General features: G+C 37.2%; 1 protein-coding gene and 1 non-coding gene across 2 annotated transcripts in view; both read left to right on the forward strand.

Moving 5' to 3' along the window:
* OSBPL11 (oxysterol binding protein like 11) overlaps window positions 1–17,654 on the forward strand; it is a 79,791-nt gene that overhangs the window by 24,757 nt on the left and 37,380 nt on the right. The window contains exons 3-6 of the mRNA XM_006092837.3: window positions 3,913–4,088; window positions 5,159–5,238; window positions 7,775–7,951; window positions 16,694–16,895. Coding sequence (XP_006092899.1) covers window positions 3,913–4,088; window positions 5,159–5,238; window positions 7,775–7,951; window positions 16,694–16,895 — 635 coding nt within the window. The remainder of the gene's footprint in view (window positions 1–3,912; window positions 4,089–5,158; window positions 5,239–7,774; window positions 7,952–16,693; window positions 16,896–17,654) is intronic.
* LOC111826846 lies at window positions 165–355 on the forward strand. Its single transcript, XR_002830278.1, has one exon. It is a non-coding gene; the product is annotated as a U2 spliceosomal RNA (small nuclear RNA).

A 17,654-nucleotide genomic window follows, 5' to 3' on the forward strand; every position in this document is an offset into this window, starting at 1 on the left:
GTGCCCTTGACCGGAATCGAAACTGGGACCCTTCAGTCCACAGGCCGATGCTCTATCCACTGAGCCCAACCAGCTAGGGCAAAAAGCTGAATCTTAAATTTCCCTGTCACACTTAGCCTTTGTTTCATATTTCCTTAGCTAATTGGTTAGGCCAACTGGCTAAAAATGCTTCTCCGCCTTTTAGCTAAGATCAAGTGTAGTATCTGTTCTTATCAGTTTAATATCTGTTACGTCCTCTATCTGAGGACAATATATTAAATGGATTTTTGGAATTAGGAGATGGAATAGGAGCTTGCTCCGTCCACTCCACACATCGACCTGGTATTGCAGTACCTCCAGAAACGGTGCACAAAAAATAAAAATAAATTAAAATGCCTCAATCAAGAGTCTAGTACTCTTCTGGGAAAATAGCTTTGTTAAGTTCCTCACTATGCAGATTGCCTCTTTATCCCCTATTTTGATATCTTGTAAAATATCTCTCCGTAGAAAGGATGAAGGGAGAATATTTGGATTAATCCATGTATAATGAAAGATAGCCCAAAGTGCTCTATTATTGCAAGTGGGTTCATAGCATCAGCTTGGTGTTAGATAATCAGTTATTGGCTTAATTTGATAAATGGTTATCATTTTCCAGAAATAAAGTATTTTAAATTAAGTATTTACATTTTTTAGACATAATGCTATTGCATACTTAGTAGACTGCAGTATAGTATAACCGTAACTTTTATGTGCACTGGGAAACCAAAAAAGTTTGTGACTTGCTTTATTACAATATTCACTTTATTGCGGTAGTATGGACCCAAACCCTTAATATCTCTGAGGTATGCTTGTATTAGGAAATGATCACCATAGTAAGTCTAGTTAACATTCGTCCCATACATAGTTACACTTTCTTTTCTTGTGATAAGAACTTTTAAGACCTACTGTCTTCGTATCTTTAAAATATATAATACAGTATTAACTGGAATCTCCAGTTTCTTCTTAGTATTACTTTCTGTATATCTAGGTGAGTGCCTCCAATGTTGTTAAAAAAGTGGTAATGCTTTTGGGATAAGAAATATGTGTTCATAACAAAGTTTACATTTCCAAACATATTGTACTCCTTGAATTGACTACTTTTAGAAGAAGAGACCATTTTTCTTTGCCTGTTGAAATAAATTGAACTTACTGCTTAGAGCAGTGGGAAGACATTTCTTTCCTTCTGTTCTTTTTTGTTTGTTCATTCTGTTAACGGTCTTGTTAAGATATAATACACATACCATACAATTTCCCCATTTAAATGTACAACTTAATGGTTTTTAGTATATTGAATAGATTGCTTTCATGTCTTTGTCCATTTGGGCTCCTATAACAAAATACCACAGAGTGGGTAGCTTATCAACAACAAATGTATTTCTCTTGGAGTTTGGAATTCCAAGATGTGGGTGCCAGCATAGTCGGGTAAGGACCCTCTTCCAGAAAAGAGACAAGGGAGTGCTCTTGTATCTCTTTTATAAGGTTGCTAATCTCATTCATAAAGGTTCTGCCCTCGTGACCTAATCACTTTCCAAAGGCTCAGTCTCTCTCTCTTTTTTTTAATAAATATATTTTATTAATTTTTTACAGAGAGGAAGGGAGAGGGTTAGAGAGAAACATCGATCAGCTGCCTCCTACACACCTCCTACTAGGGATGTGCCCACAACCAAGGTACATGTCCTTGACCGGAATCAAACCTGGGACCCTTGAGTCCGCAGGCCGATGCTCTATCCCAGTGGTTCTCAACCTGTGGGTCACGACCCCTTTGGGGGTCGAACGACCCTTTCACAGGGGTCACCTAAGACCATTGGAAAACATATATAATTACATATTGTTTTTGTGATTAATCACTATGCTTTAATTATGTTCAATTTGTAACAATGAAATTGGGGGTCACCACAACATGAGGAACTGTATTAAAGGGTCGTGGCATTAGGAAGGTTGAGAACCACTGCTCTATCCACTGAGCCAAACCGGTTAGGGCAAGGCGTTAGAGGTCAGGATTTCATCATAGGAATTTTGTGGGGACACACTCAGACCATAGCAGATTCATATGTGCATTTTACTTAGGACAGGTCTTATGTTTCAGAAATTTAAGATGGTGTCAGTGACCATTTTATGTTAATTTAAATAATCCCTTAAATCTTTGGGGAAATAATATAACCTTATTACAAATGGGCAAAACTTGACCGGCAATTCACTGTAAGTAGAACTGTGGATGGTCAATAAAACACATGAAAAGGTATTTAACTCCTGTAGTAATTAATGATATGGAAGTTTTAAAACTTTCATAAATATTAAAATTAATTTACATATATATTTTTTAATTGTTTTATTTATTTATTTTTTAAATATATTTTTATTGATTTTTTACAGAGAGGAAGGGAGAGGGATAGAGAGTTAGAAACATCGATGAGAGAGAAACATCGATCAGCTGCCTCCTGCACACCCCCCACTGGGGATGTGCCTGCAACCAAGGTACATGCCCTTGACCCGAATCGAACCTGGGACCCTTCAGTCCACAGGCCAACGCTCTATCCACTGAGCCAAACCGGTCAGGGCGTTAATTGTTTTATTGTTAATTTATATTTTTTACCAAAATATGTGAACATATTTTATTTTACTTTTTAACATAATTTTTAAAATGAGAAGCATGCTAAAAGATGAACAAGAAAAACAATAGTCCTTTGCTTTTCCATGTCCCTTCTCAGGCCACTACTTTCAACTCCTTTTGCTTGCTTCTTATTGTTGTTTTTTTCTTCCTTTTCCTGAATAAAAGGCTGATTCCATTATCTCCCAGTTTGATATGGTTGCCGCATTGCTTAAGATAATATCTTCTAGGACCTTGAACTGGGTCATATTGTTTACTGTTATAGAGCACATTAACATATAGAATGCCAAACTGCTCCAAGTCCAAAGGTTAATTTTTTGAAATTGGAACTTTTTGTATTTTTTAAAGAAAACAGCTGTTATATTCATTAAATTAGAATTTGAATTAATATATTTCCTAAAGTATTTAATCTAGAAGCAAATCAGAACATCAAATTCTTTTCCAAAGTGTATCAGTATTTCATCATTTAGTTTCAAGTTTCTTATGTTTCTGCATCTCCAGTTGCAGCTTTTTCATTTTTAAACAGGATAAGTAATCTTTAGTTGTGACCTATTTAATGATACAGTCACAAAATCTTTCTACCCTGACATTATTCTCATTGTATATTTTATTGATTAAATTTTAACCTAGATTCATTTCTTACTTAGCATTTAGTTAACCTCAAAACTCATGTTTTGATTTTTTTGCAATGAATTTTAAATAAAAATTCTCATTACCATTTGTCCTTGGGCAGTTTACCTTCCCTGTTAATGAATTCTGGAGAGAAATCTTCCTCTGAAAGGATACTATATCTTTGTTTCCTTTTTGTAGTATCTGATATGCTTCTTTCCTATTAAATGCCTCTCTCTCAGCTGGCTGTTTTATATCTTTTATAAAACTCATTCAATTTGTCAATAATCTTCACTGCTAGGAAATTCAACCTAGTGTTTACAAGTACTTCTTGAAATACTTTTGAATTTTAGTTTTTTTAATGGCAAAACCTCCAAAGTGTGTAAGTGGTTAAAACTTGGTTTGTTTGCCCTGGCTGCTATGGCTCAGTTGGCTGAACAGCATCCTGTGCACCGAAGGTTGCTGGTTCTATTCCAGGTCAGGGCACATGCCTGTGCTGCAGGCTGTACCCCTAGTAGGGGGCATGTAGGAGGCAGCAGATTGATATTCACTCTCACATTGATGTTTTTTTCTCTCTCTCTCTCTCAAAATTAATTTTTAAAAAAACTTGGTTTGCTTTAGTTTGACTAAGGAAAATGTTTAAAAATTATGACCTTTTCTTTTTAAACTCATTACAGATTTTTTGTTTTAAACAATGAAGCTGGGTTATTGGAATACTTTGTGAATGAACAGTCTAGAAATCAAAAACCCAGAGGTACTTTGCAGCTTGCAGGAGCTGTAATATCACCCAGTGATGAAGACTCCCACACCTTCACTGTAAATGCTGCCAGTGGGGAACAGTATAAACTCAGAGGTATGATTGAGATACGAAAATTAATAGTGTGATCGTCTTTTTCCCTTGAGAAGTTGGTATACTTCCCTGCTTTCATTTGGGTTTTAGAAATAGAACTACTGTCATTAATGATGTAGATACAATATTCTAAACCTTGGAATTGCTTTAAGAATTTATGAAAAAAATAAATAATTTTTTTAGATGGGACAATGAACAGGTCTGTTAAAGATTGAACCCTCTAAAATATTTGTGGAGATGAAACCCTAATTACTGAAAAATCTAAAAATACAGGTTTCTTTAAATGATACTTTTTAATGTCTGCATTGGTTAGGTAGTTTACCCCTTTTCTTGATTTAATTTGTATTTTGTGGTTTTCAGGAAGTAATGTACATAGTTGGGATTTTTTAAGATGTTCATTCTCATTAAAATAAAATAGTTATATTTGTTTAGATAAATTTAATTTGTGTAGAAGTTTATGATTTTTTTCTAATATACATAAAGTATAATGAAGATCTGAAAGTATTCAGTACACATTAAATGCTTAATAAATTTTATTTCTTTAAATAAGAGCTTTTTTTTTTTATTGTCACCAGAGAATATTTTTCCATTGATTTTTAGGGAGAGTGGAAGAGGGAGGGAAAGAGAGAAACATCGATGTGAGAGAAACACATCGATTGGTTGCCTCCTGCATGAGCCCTGACCAAGGGCCCAGGCCAGGGAGGAGCTTCAACCAAGTTATGGAATCGAACCTGGGACCCTTTGGTCCACAGGCCGACGCTCTGTCCGCTGAGCAGAACTGGCTAGGACTAAATAAGAGCATATTTTTATGAGAAACTTACGCTATCTCAAGAGTCATATCCCCATCTAGCTGCATGTAATTTATCCTCCTCATGAAATAGCCACATCCAGCTACTGTGTTACCTAACAAGGTTGATGCTTGGTCTCTTTTCTGCTTCCCTGCAGTCAGGGACATTTGCTCTAGGGAGAGTAGTACCAGTCCCTGGTTTTCAGTGATCTTTTCTTCCTGCTGTAGACAATTGTATTCCAAAAATAATTACAATAGTGAGTAACTTGTAGATTGTTTTTATCAGCCACAGATGCTAAAGAGCGACAGCATTGGGTTAGCAGACTTCAAATATGTACACAACATCACACTGAAGCTATTGGCAAGGTATGTGGATTCATGTACAATATTAATGCACAGAAATGGGGAAAGAATTTTTTAAAATTTCTTTTTACATTTTTAAATTGAGATGCTATTCATATACTCCTTTAAGTGTGTAATTCCATGGTATTTTAGTACAGTCAAACCTCAGCTCCCGGATGTCTCTAGTCTCTAACACAGTGGTTCTCAACCTGTGGGTCGCGACCCCTTTGGGGGTTGAAGGACCCTTTCACAGGGGTCGCCTAAGACCATCAGAAAGCACATATATAATTACATATTGTTTTTGTGATTAATCACTATGCTTTAATTATGTTCAATTTGTAACAATGAAATTGGGGGTCACCACAACATGAGGAACTGTATTAAAGGGTCGCGGCATTAGGAAGGTTGAGAACCACTGCTCTAACAGTTTGGTTCTCGACCAAGGTGTTCATGGAAAAAATGTCTCAGTCTTTGAACAAAATTTCAGTTCTGGATCCTATCAGTCCTTTCTTGCTGATACATCAGCATAACAAAAGGCATCTCTCATGCCACAAACAAAGGAGGGAATGCAAGTTAGTTTACTGCTAAACCTTGGGTATTTAACATCTCAGGAAATCCTGATGTGAATATTTTTTGTTTGGGTTTTTTTTTCTTTTGTTGCTAGCAAAATGGACAATTAGCACAATTTTAAAACATAAAGAGGCTATCAAGTGCTAATGTTGCTATGGGTGTGAAAAAAACTGATCACAGGCAACTGAAGAGGAAGAAAAACTGTTACTGACTTGGATATACAAAAAGTAGCTAGCCAGTGACAGCATTTCAGAGACAGCGAAAGATGCTGCATGAGTGCTGAAAGTGATTCATTTAAGGCAAGCATGGGCTGAGAGTTTGACATGCTTGATTTAAGGCTATAGTAGGGGGTGGTTTCATAAATTTAAGAAAAGAAGTGTTTGTTTATAGATTAAGCAGTATCTTAGACATGTACTGTATCAGTATTTCAGTATTTTGTAAGAAAGGTTAAAATAGGGAATCATTTGGGGGTCTGGAATGAATTAATTCAATTTACATTATTTCTGATGGGAAAAATTAATTCGGTTTTTGAACAAATCACTTCTGAAACAGCTTTCCAGAATGAATTAAGTTCAAGAACCAAGGTTCCATTGTATATTTGCAGGATTGTGCTACCATTGCAACTATCTAATTCTAGAACATTTTCATCATCCTCCAAAAAACTTATATCCATTAGCAGTCACTCCTTGTTCTCGCCTTTCCTAGCCACTGGAAAACATGGATTTATTTTTTATTTCTATGAATTTTCTATTCTGGGTATTCATATAAATGGAATCATGCAACGTGTGGTTTTTATGTGTGTATCTGGCTTTTTACACTCAGCATGATGTTCTCGAAGTTCATCTGTGTCATTGCATGTATCTCATTTTATTCCTTTTTAATGGGTGAACAATGTTCCATTGTGTGGCTATACCATGTTTTATTTAGGCATCCGTCAGTTGATGGACATTTGCATTTCCTGGTGTGGCTATTATCAATAATACTACAGTGAACATTTGTGTTTAAGTTTGGGTGAACACATGATCTCAGTTCTTAGGGTATATATATATTTAAGAGTTAAATTACTGGGTCTTGTGGTAGTTCTCTGTTTAATTTTTTGAAGAATTGCCAAACTGCTTTCCAAAGAGGCTGAGCCATTTCACATTCCTACCAGCAATGTATGAGGTCTTCAGTTTTACACATTCTCGCCAATGCTTGTTATTGTAATCTGGGTTTTTTTCTTATTGTCATAGCCATCCTAGTGGGTATGAAATGGAATGTCAGTGTAGTTTTTATTTCATTTCCTAATGACTAATGTTGAAAGTCTTCTCATAGGCTTATTGGTCATTTGTATATCTTTGGAGGGTTTGTTTTGTTTTGTTTTGTTTTTTGTTTTTAAGTTGAAAAGAAGAGTCTCAGTACTTGACATCTGAGTTTAGAGATATCTAAAAACTAGGATCTGGGAAGAATAAAGGATTCTATACCTAGGTGATAGTTTCACTTAAAAAATTTTTTTCTCCCTCTAGTGTTTTTTTCCCATAAGTGAGTTTTAAAAAGTTGTTTGTGATTTAGGCCTATTGCACAGTCTGTAGGAAATTTGATATAAATACTTTACTCATACTGCAAGATTACAATCATTGGCAGTGATCAGAAAGTACCAGTTTGTTCCAAAGATACTTGCATGTTACATTTAGAAATTTTATGTTGAATATTGCTAAGTATATTTTTTGCTTCAATCATGATGTTTAAAAATCTGAAATTAGAAAGTTATTATTCTAATATTTATAAAATGTGAAAAAGCATTCTTGATAGCACACCAGGAATTAAGTTTCTAAATGCATTAGTTTACTATGGGTATGTGAAATGCTTATATTTTGTGTGCCTTAAAATTTATCATTTTCAGAAATGTTCTTATAGTCAATTCTGAGATTAATTTTTAAAACTCATAGGTTCGGGGTTAGAGAGCCTAAATTGTTTTTAAAAGGAATGATTTTCTTTGTTTGTCTAATAGAATAACCCTCCTCTGAAATCACGGAGCTTCTCACTTGCTTCTAGTGGTAATTCTCCTATATCCCAAAGGAGGCCAAGTCAAAATGCCATTTCTTTTTTTAATGTTGGACATTCCAAACTACAATCAATGAGCAAAAGAGCTCACTTACCTCCAGACCATCTTGTAGAAGTCAGAGAAGTAAGTATGAATTGAAGTCAAGTTAAAATGCACAAAATAATCTTACCTACTTGGTTTTATCACTAAAATTGTTTAAAATTCTGTTTGTGTCTTCTGGGCCTTCAATGTTTCCCATCTAGTATGCTGAGATAATTTTTAAGTCTTAACAATTCCCTGATTAGGGAAGGGAGTTGGGGGGCTGGGTGAAAAATTGAAGGGATTGAGAAGTACAGATTGATAGTTACAGAATAGTCCCAGGAATGTGGACTGCAGCATGGGGAATATAGTCAGCAGTGTTATGATCGCTGTATGTGGGGCTGGGGTAGGTGCTTGAAGTATGAGGGGTGTCCACTTTGTGGAGTGTGTGGTTGTCTGGCCATCATGCTATAAGTCTGAAACTGGTACAGAATGATATTGAAGGTGGACTGTGATTGAAATTTTTTAAAAAACAAAACATTTCCTGATTATATATGGTGTCTAAAGTTTCCTCAAGTCTGTCAACTATGTAATAGCTAAACTCTCATTTTTCAAGTCTTTTATTTCTCAAGTAAAGGTACAGACTCCTTTAATGTAAAATTTAAGTCTAGCCGAAACCGGTTTGGCTCAGTGGCTAGAGCGTTGGCCTGCGGACTGAAAGGTCCCGGGTTCGATTCCGGCCAAGGGCCTTACCTGAGGGTATTTTTTCATTGATTTTTTTTAGAGAGAGTGGAAGAGAGGGAGATAAACATCGAAGTGAGAGAGAACTCTCTATCTCTCTCCCTTCCTCTCTGTAAAAACTCAATAAAATATATTTAATAAAAAAAAAGCAACCCAGGTACATGCACCTAAATGGCAATCAAACCCATGACCCTTTTGTCTGTGGGCTGACGCTCTAACCATTGACCCAAACTGGCCAGGCACAAGTGACTCTTTTAAGATATATATGTATATGTAAATATATATAGAGAGAAAATTTCAAGTATACACAAAAATAGTTCAGTCCTTGATGTTGCCTTATCTCAACATTTGCCTCTTTCTTTTTCAAACCGAGTGCCAAATAATCCTGTATAATAAAAGGCTAATATGCAAATTGTCCTCTCGACTGGGAGTTTGACTGGGAGTTCGATCAGGGGGCAGGGCCGGCCGGCCAACCACCCACGGCCCCTCCCCCCGGCCAGCCGGACCCCACCCATCCATGAATTCGTGCACTGGGCCTCTAGTTCTAGATAATAAATGATGAAGTTGTTAGGTTCTAAATATTCCAGGTATTGTTTGCTGAGTTAAATTTGATAGAGCTTTTAGATATCTATGTATGTGGCCTCACACAGATAATGTGATTGGAAATTAAAGAAATACTTTAATAGCCTTTTAAGTTAATTGTGGCTATTCTTTAGCACTGCATGGAAATTTGACAGTGGTGGTCTCTTAAATGTTAGATGCAGTGTGGAATATAATGTATGTCACTGAACTTCTCATATTCTGTTATATGACAGTTTGTTGGTATGTTTTGCACTTGAAATGGATCCTGAACTATGCATAATTTTGTAATAGTATTATACATCAGTCATTTGGAAAGCATGCAGGTCTTGCAAATGTTGATCTATTTTATCATTGTATAATATCAAAAATTCATGTTCATTAACATCTGCACCAATCTCATCAGAAAAAGCTTTCAGTATTGGGAAGCTGTCATGCTTACGGTGAGAGATAGGTTTTCCAAAATTCGAATTTTCATTTTAAAGCTCAGATTAAAATGGGCCCCTGAAATTATAAATTTATTATTCTAATTATAATTGGCAACAAATACTGTCAGTTTTTCTTGAAGCGAGTTTCATGCTCATTTTTTTAATTTTGAGAAAATGTCTAACACAAACCACCAGGTCTGAATATGTGTAGATTCTAACAGTCATTCCATAAAGGAAAGACACTCCTGTGCTTCTCCTCTACTCTACTACAGCACTCTACACTTCTGTACTTTGGTCACCAAATGTGTGTGGGGTTCCCCCACACTAAGCAGTTCTCTAATTGTCTGTGGACACTAGCTGGGTATTCTACAATGTAATTCAGTTCTGACACTATCTACCTGAAATAGTGTCAGATCCCACAAGACTGTCCCCACTTCAGATGCCAGTCACAAATCCAGGTTGTCACCTGTGCCTCTGACAACCAGCTGAGGTTTCCTCAGGTATCATTTGCTAGAACAGCTCATAAAACTCAGCAAACAGTTTATTTACTACTAGAGGCCTGGTGCACGAACAGTTCATGCACTTGGGAGGGGGAGGGGTTGTCCCCTCAGCCTGGCCTGTGCCCTCGGGCCTAAGCTGGCAGTTGGACATCCTTAGCACTGCTGTGGAGGCGGGAGAGGCTCCTGCCACTGCCACTGCGCTCGCCAGCTGTGAGCCTGGCTCAGGGCTTCTGGCTGAGCAGCACTTCCCCTGTGGGGAGCACACAGACCACCAGGGGGCAGCTTCTGCATTGAGCGTTTACTCCCTGGTGGTCAGTGCGTATCATAGTGATTGGTCATTCTGTCGTTTGGTCAATTTGCATATTAGCCTTTTATTATATCAGATTTTATCAGTGTATTATAAAAGAGTATAACTCAGGAACAGCCAAATGGAAGAGATGTATAGGGCAAGATATGGGGTAAGGGGTATGGAGTATGAATGCTCTCTCTGGTCATACCACCCTCCCAGTACCTTCAAGTGTTCATCAACAAGAAGCTCTCCTAACCTCTTCCTTTTGGGTTCTTATGGAGGCTTCATTATGTAGTCATGATTGACTAAATCATTGGCCATTGGTGATTAATTTAACCTCCCGCTCCTGCTCCTCCCTTCCTGAGAAAGTGGGGTGTGGGCTGAAAAATGTCAACCTCTAATCACAGTGTTATCTGGCAACCAGCACCTAGGTAGAGTGGGACTCACCAAAATTCACCTCATTGCCATAAATTCTAGTCTGTTGAATAGGTTTGTAATGAATAACAAGGCACCCATTTCACCTTTATGTTCTGAAACTATTTCAGGAACAAAACCAGATATAACAAAAGATACCCCTATGCTCTAAACATTTAGGAAATTACCCAGGTTTAGTTTCCGTGTGCCAGGAAGGAGTGGGTGACACAAACCGAACATATATTTCTTATTATATCACACATCCATTCATGTCAAAATGGTAATCTGTGGAAAAAACAGCTAGTTCATACTTTGAGTTTCTAGAGTGATCCAGTTATAGGAGGATGTAATGCAAAGCTATAACTCACACCTAGTTTGAAAGAAACTTTTTTTTTCCCTAAACATATTTTTATTGACGTCAGAGAGGAAGAGAGAAGTAGAGAAGAGATAGAAGCATCAATAGTGAGAGAGAATCATTTATCAGCTGCCTCCTACACGCCACAACCCAGGCATATGCCCTGACCGGGAATCGAACGGTGACCTCCCAGTTCACAGGTGGACACTCAACCACTGAGCCACGCCAGCTGGGCAGGAAACATTTTAACCAAAGTTCATGGATAAGTCTAGCAATAGATTAGGTAGCAGCTGGCAAAAGCAACTGAGAATAGTCATTGTGCTTGAACATGAACTTATTACTAAAGCATTTTAAAGAATTAAAATGACTTATGTTAGTATTTATTTTTTAGTGTTAGTGCTATTTATCAAATCACTCCATTCAGTGCATGCTTCATGCTGGTGCTATCGTATGCCCTAGGAGTAGCTAAAATGACCAGTCTAGTAACAAAGTCAGACAATTAAAATGCAAGTGATAAGATCATGATTCTAATTTGGTTTTCAGGCCAACTAGATGCCTCCTAAGTGATGTGTTACTGTTACAGGCACCAGAAACACCAGAAAAGGTGTTGTTGGACAGCCGCCTGAGGTGAAGGGAGAGAGCTGTCCCCTCCTCAGTTCTTGTCAGTCTCATAGGAAGGAATTCAAACAAGTGACTCTGCATTGTGGCAAAGCAATTTATTAAAAAGTAAACCAAGTGATTTTATTAAAGAAGCAAGGGAAACAAATCTATTAGACTACATCTGGCCTGGATTGCAGATAGGTTTCTCGGCTAGCCCAAGAGGCCAGTCTGGTGGGGATTCAGGAGGTTATATATCCTTCTGTCTATAGGTTTCCGAATTCCTCTGCTGGATATCTTGGGGACAGATTAACTCTCAGGGTCTTCCTTTTACTTTATGGCTTTTCAAGAATTTATGAAAAGCATCTGGTGATTTTATCTTTAACAAGTCCCGAGACTGCTGCTTTTCTGTTTAAACAGTGAGATGAAAACTCCCTTTTCTCTCCTCCTTCCCCCTCCTGCCTTAGCAGTTCAGGGTGATGTATGCTATGTATTCTCTGGAGAAGAGGGAGAAGAAGCATTAAAATGCCTCCTTCTTTCCTGCATTCTTTGGTTAACCATTTGTTCTCAAGATAAGGTTTTTTAAGCAAGCTGGCTGCATGTTTGGCCTTGTTTAATTTTCTTGTCTCAGTTTCCCTATTCCTCCTGCCCTGGAATTTTCCTAGCTTCTCACTCGCCTGTAACTCTATTATCGCCATATTCACCATAACTGGTTACAAAACACAATTAACCAAGTTTTCAGCTTTCCTGAAGTTTTCTTTCTTGAGGAACTGGTTTCATAGGAATAATTACCAAAATAGCTTTACAAATCAGTTTTTGAATTCTTTGTAAATATATGATCAACTCATTTGTTTGCTTTGGAAAGAGCCATTACCAAATTTTAACATTTGTGCTCTAATTATATTTTAAAGTTAATTTTTTTCTAGCCAAGAATATCACTTTCTTAGGCCTCTTTACTTCTGACATCAGCACTAGGAGGTGGCTTTGGGCGGCCATTTGCACAAAGAAACATTTTTTCTCTGAAGCGTTATATTGTGATAATTGATTATGTTGCGAATATCCTACTTACTATTTTTCCTTTATAAACTTTTATTAGGTTATAATATAGAAAAGTACATAAATTATAAGTGTACATCTTTTTTTAAAATTTTTTTTATTGATTTCAGAGAGGAAGGGAGAGTGAGAGAGATAGAAACATCAATGATGAGCCCTAACCGGTTTTGCTCAGTGGATAGAGCATCAGCCTGGGGACTGACAGGACCCAGGTTCGATTCTGGTCAAGAGCACATGCCCAGGTTGCAGGGCTCGGTGCAGCTGATTAATGATTCTCATCATTGATGTTTCTCTCTTTCTCTCTCTCCCCCTTACTCTCTGAAATCAATAAAAATATATTAAATAAATAAATAAATAAATAAATAAATAATTTTTTAAATTGATTTCAGAGAGGAAGGGAGAGGGAGAGAGATAGAAACATCAATGATGAGCCCTAACCGGTTTGGCTCAGTGGATAGAGCGTCAGCCTGCGGACTGAAGGGTCCCAGGTTCGATTCTGGTCAAGGGCATGTACTTTGGTTGCGGGCACATCCCTGGTGGGGGGTGTGCAGGAGACAGCTGATCGATATTTCTCTCTCATCGATGTTTCTAGTTCTCTATCCTCTCCCTTCCTCTCTGTAAAAAATCAATAAAATATATATTTTTTTAAAAAAAGAAACATCAGTGATGAGAGAGAATCATTGATCAGGTGCCTCCTGTATGCCCCCTACTGGGGATCGAGCCGACAACCCGCGCATGTGCCCTTGACTGGAATCAAACCAAGGACCCTTCAGTCCGCAGGCCAACATTCTATCCACTGAGCCAAACCAGCTAGGGCATAAGTGTACATCTTGATATAAGTTGCATGTAATCACATCCTGGATTAAGAAATGAAATATTGCCCACCTGGTGTGGCTCAGCAGGTAAGCGTCGACCCAAGAAGTAGCTGGTTTAATTTTTGGTCAGGGCAAGTGGGTTGCAGGCTCGATCCTCAGTAGGGGGCATACAGGAGGCAGCTGATGGATGATGTTCCTTTCTCATCTATGTTTCTCTCTATCCCTCTCCCTCCTCTCTCTCTAAAAATATCAATAAAAACATATTTAAAAAGAAAAACTGCAATATAAGCTTCCATTTAAAAAAATATTACTAGTACCTTAGAAGACCCTTTCATACCTCTCCATCACTATACCCTTCCTTACTACACTGACTTCTAACACCATGGGTTTATTTTGCGTATTTTTGAAATTTCTAAAACTGGAATTAAATAGTGTGTATTCCTTTGGGTATGGCTTCTTTTTAATCAACATTATGCTTGAGATTTATGATGTTGAGTGTAGCAATTCTTTTCTTTGATGTACAGTATTTAATGTATGAGTATATTTTAATTTTATTTATTCCAATGTTGATGGACACTTGAATTGATGAACATATATATGTATATCTAAGGGTATAATTATTCAATAATGGATTCCATTTATTTAACTCTATAAACTTAACTCTAGTAGATATTGCCAGCTGTTTTTCCAAGTGGTCGTACTTAATTCATAAGGTTGGATTATTGAAAGTTAGTTCCATAGTTTATATACAAATACAATTATACACACACAAAGCACCCATATATATGCATATGTATAGATACTTTCATTAAAAAACTTTTTTCTGGTAAGAGTGAGCTTTTTTTTCTGGTAGCTTCCATTAAAAAAAAAAAAGAAGTTTGCCCTAGCTGGTTTGGCTTAGTAGATAACGCATCAGTCTGCGGACTGAAGGGTCCCAGGTTTGATTCCGGTCAAGGGCACGTGTCCGGTTATGGGCTCGATCCCCAATAGGGGGCGTGCAGCCGATCAGTGATTCTCATTGATGTTTCTGTCTATCTCTCCCTCTCCCTTCCTCTCTAAAATCAATAAAAAATATACATATATTTTGATCCAGTACTATGACATGTTTTCAGGGACTATTTCATGTGTGACACACTTGATTTGCGTGGTAGGATAATTTACGTCTCTTTCACTAGCCCTCTGATGTACTATATTAAAAATTATAAAATTATCTTGGCTTAGCCAGTTTGGCTCAGTGGATAGAGTGTCAGCCTGTGGACTGAAGGGTCCCAGGTTTGATTCTGGCCACGGGCACATACCACGATTGCAGGCTCCTCCCTGGCTTGGGTCCTGGTCAGGATTTGTTCAGGAGGCAACCAATTGATTTGTTTCTCTCACATTGATGTTTCTCTCTGTCTTTCTCTCTCTCTAAAAATCAATGAAAATATCCTCGGGTGAGGATTTTAAAAAATATATATATATATCTGGAGCCCTGTCGGTGTGACTCAGTGGTTGAGCATTGATCCATGAACCAGGAGGTCATGGTTCAATTCCTGGTCAGGGTACATGCTCCCAGTAGGAGGTGTACTGGAGGCAGCCAATTAATGAGTCTCTCTCATTGATGTTTCTATCTTTCTCTCTCCCTTCCCCTTCCTCTTTCTGAAATCAATAAAAATATATTTTTAAAAATCAAAATTTACTTGGATCAGCTAGCCTCTGAAAGTAAAAAGAATTTCTCCACTATAAAATTTTTATGTGAATTAAAATAGTGTCCAAAGGATGAGTAATCAAAGAACCTTCTGATCACAATAGAGAAAGTAAGTAAGCATAGTAAATTATGTTTCATTTTTAAAAATTGGGTTACTTACCTATCATTGTTATTCCATTGGCTCTATTAGAAAAAGTGGACAGGACTCTGTCAACAAAAAGAACCTGAACCTGAAAATATTAGAAATAATTTTATTTGTGTTTATCTGAAGACTATGGTCTGAGAGCAGACCTCCAAGAAACCTTAAAACAGTGCTCTAACTTTGGAAAAGTGGGGGGTACTTATACAGGCAGAGGACTAAGTGAAAATCACATCTGATGCTTTAGAAGTTTCAGTTAGGTTGTGTACAGTTCAGTGATTAATAGTTTTACATCAAATGGAAGGAATGTATAAGGAAGATAAGGTTGGGTTATCGTGCATGCCCCCAGGTGTCAGAGAGTCTGAGCATAGGGTCTGGAAATAAACTGCTTTGAAACTCCTTGAGGTGAATTTTTATCAGGATATAGAAAGAACAGGTACTGTTTTCTACAGTCATTGACCTTTAGTGTTAAACCTGAATGGGCTACATATACAGGGGTTGGCAAATGTAGCTTTACAGTTGTTTGGATGGAAAAAGATATGCAGATTATGACTATTACAATCGCTTTATTAACTCAAAAAAAGTCACAGTGGCACAGTGCACTTAAGTACAGTCTTATAAGTGCTCAAATTGCTGGCCTTCATTATTTACACATTCTTGTAGTTCACTTGCTATACTCATTTTAGCACAATTTTTTATTGTTATCAATTTCTTGGCATGCTAAACCTACTTTTGCCCACCCCCTGTTTGTAAGTCATTTATATAAATATGAAAAGAAGCAGCTACCAAAGGTCACCATCTTTTTAAACAATACATTTTTTATTGTTTTCAGAGAGGAAGGGAGAGGGAGAGAGAGGTAGAAACATTAATCATGAGAGAGAATCATTGATCAGCTGCCTCCTGCACACCCCACACTGGGGATGGAGCCTGCAACCCGGGCATGTGCCCTTGACTGGAATCAAGCCATGACCTCCTGTTTCATAGGTTGACCCTCAACCACTGAATTCATAGGTTGATGCTCAACCACTGAGCCACGTCAGCCGGGCCAAAGTTTACCATCTTTTGCTCAGTTGATAACCATTATTAAATGCTCATTAATTGAGACTAGCCAAACAAACTTAAAATAGGTTTCTAAGTTTAATATATCCTAAAAGTGTCTAGAAAGCTGAATATTGTCATTAAAATGGCAACTGTATTATAGTATTTACAGAAATCATGAGTGGGACACACAGAACTGTTGTTTTCCTTAGATGATGTCTCATGCTGAAGGACAACAAAGAGACTTGATTAGACGAATTGAATGCCTTCCTGCTTCCGGCCATCTTAGTTCCTTGGACCAGGATCTCTTAATGCTCAAAGCTACTTCCATGGCAACTATGAACTGCTTAAATGACTGCTTTCATATTCTCCAGTTGCAGCATGCATCACATCAGAAGGGCTCATTGCCTCCAGGTAAGTTATAGATTAAAGGTAGGACTTAACATTAAGGTCCAAAACCTGGAAAGGAGTGAGTTTGTTGTAATTCTAACTTCAGAAAATCTTAATTAAAAACAAAAAATAGAGAACCAACGAGCCTCTTTTAATGATCACTCTAATGTTATAGAAAGTGTTTTATTGTGCCCTTTTTTCAATCTAAAGTGATTTGGGGTTTAATGTCTAATAATTAATCTCTCTTTGGAGACCTCAAACTCAACATATCAAAAACGGAACTAAAAACCCATATCTCCTGTATTTGTGTTAAAATTGGTGATATCACTATTCATCCAGTTGACCAAAGTAGAAACACTGGAATTATTTCTTGAGTTTTGGTTTAGTCCACTATTCATTGTTTCCATATTGAGATATATATCAGTGATGGCGAACCTTTTGAGCTCGGCGTGTCAGCATTTTGAAAAACCCTAACTTAACTCTGGTGCCATGTCACATAGAGAAATTTTTTGATATTTGCAACCATAGTAAAACAAAGACTTATATTTTTGATATTTATTTTATATATTTAAATGCCATTTAACAAAGAAAAATCAACCAAAAAAATGAGTTCGCGTGTCACCTCTGACACGCGTTTCATAGGCTCGCCATCACTGATATATATTAAAGTCTTTAAGTTGCCTTTTAGTTTGAAAAATGAGGTATACATCTAGTATTTGAGAGCACCTATTTGTTAAAATTCATTTACTAGAAAAAAGACTGTTATTGCATGAGAGATCAAAA

Source organism: Myotis lucifugus, unplaced genomic scaffold (genome assembly GCF_000147115.1).
Source record: "Myotis lucifugus unplaced genomic scaffold, Myoluc2.0 scaffold_105, whole genome shotgun sequence".
NCBI classification, from domain to species: domain Eukaryota; kingdom Metazoa; phylum Chordata; class Mammalia; order Chiroptera; family Vespertilionidae; genus Myotis; species Myotis lucifugus.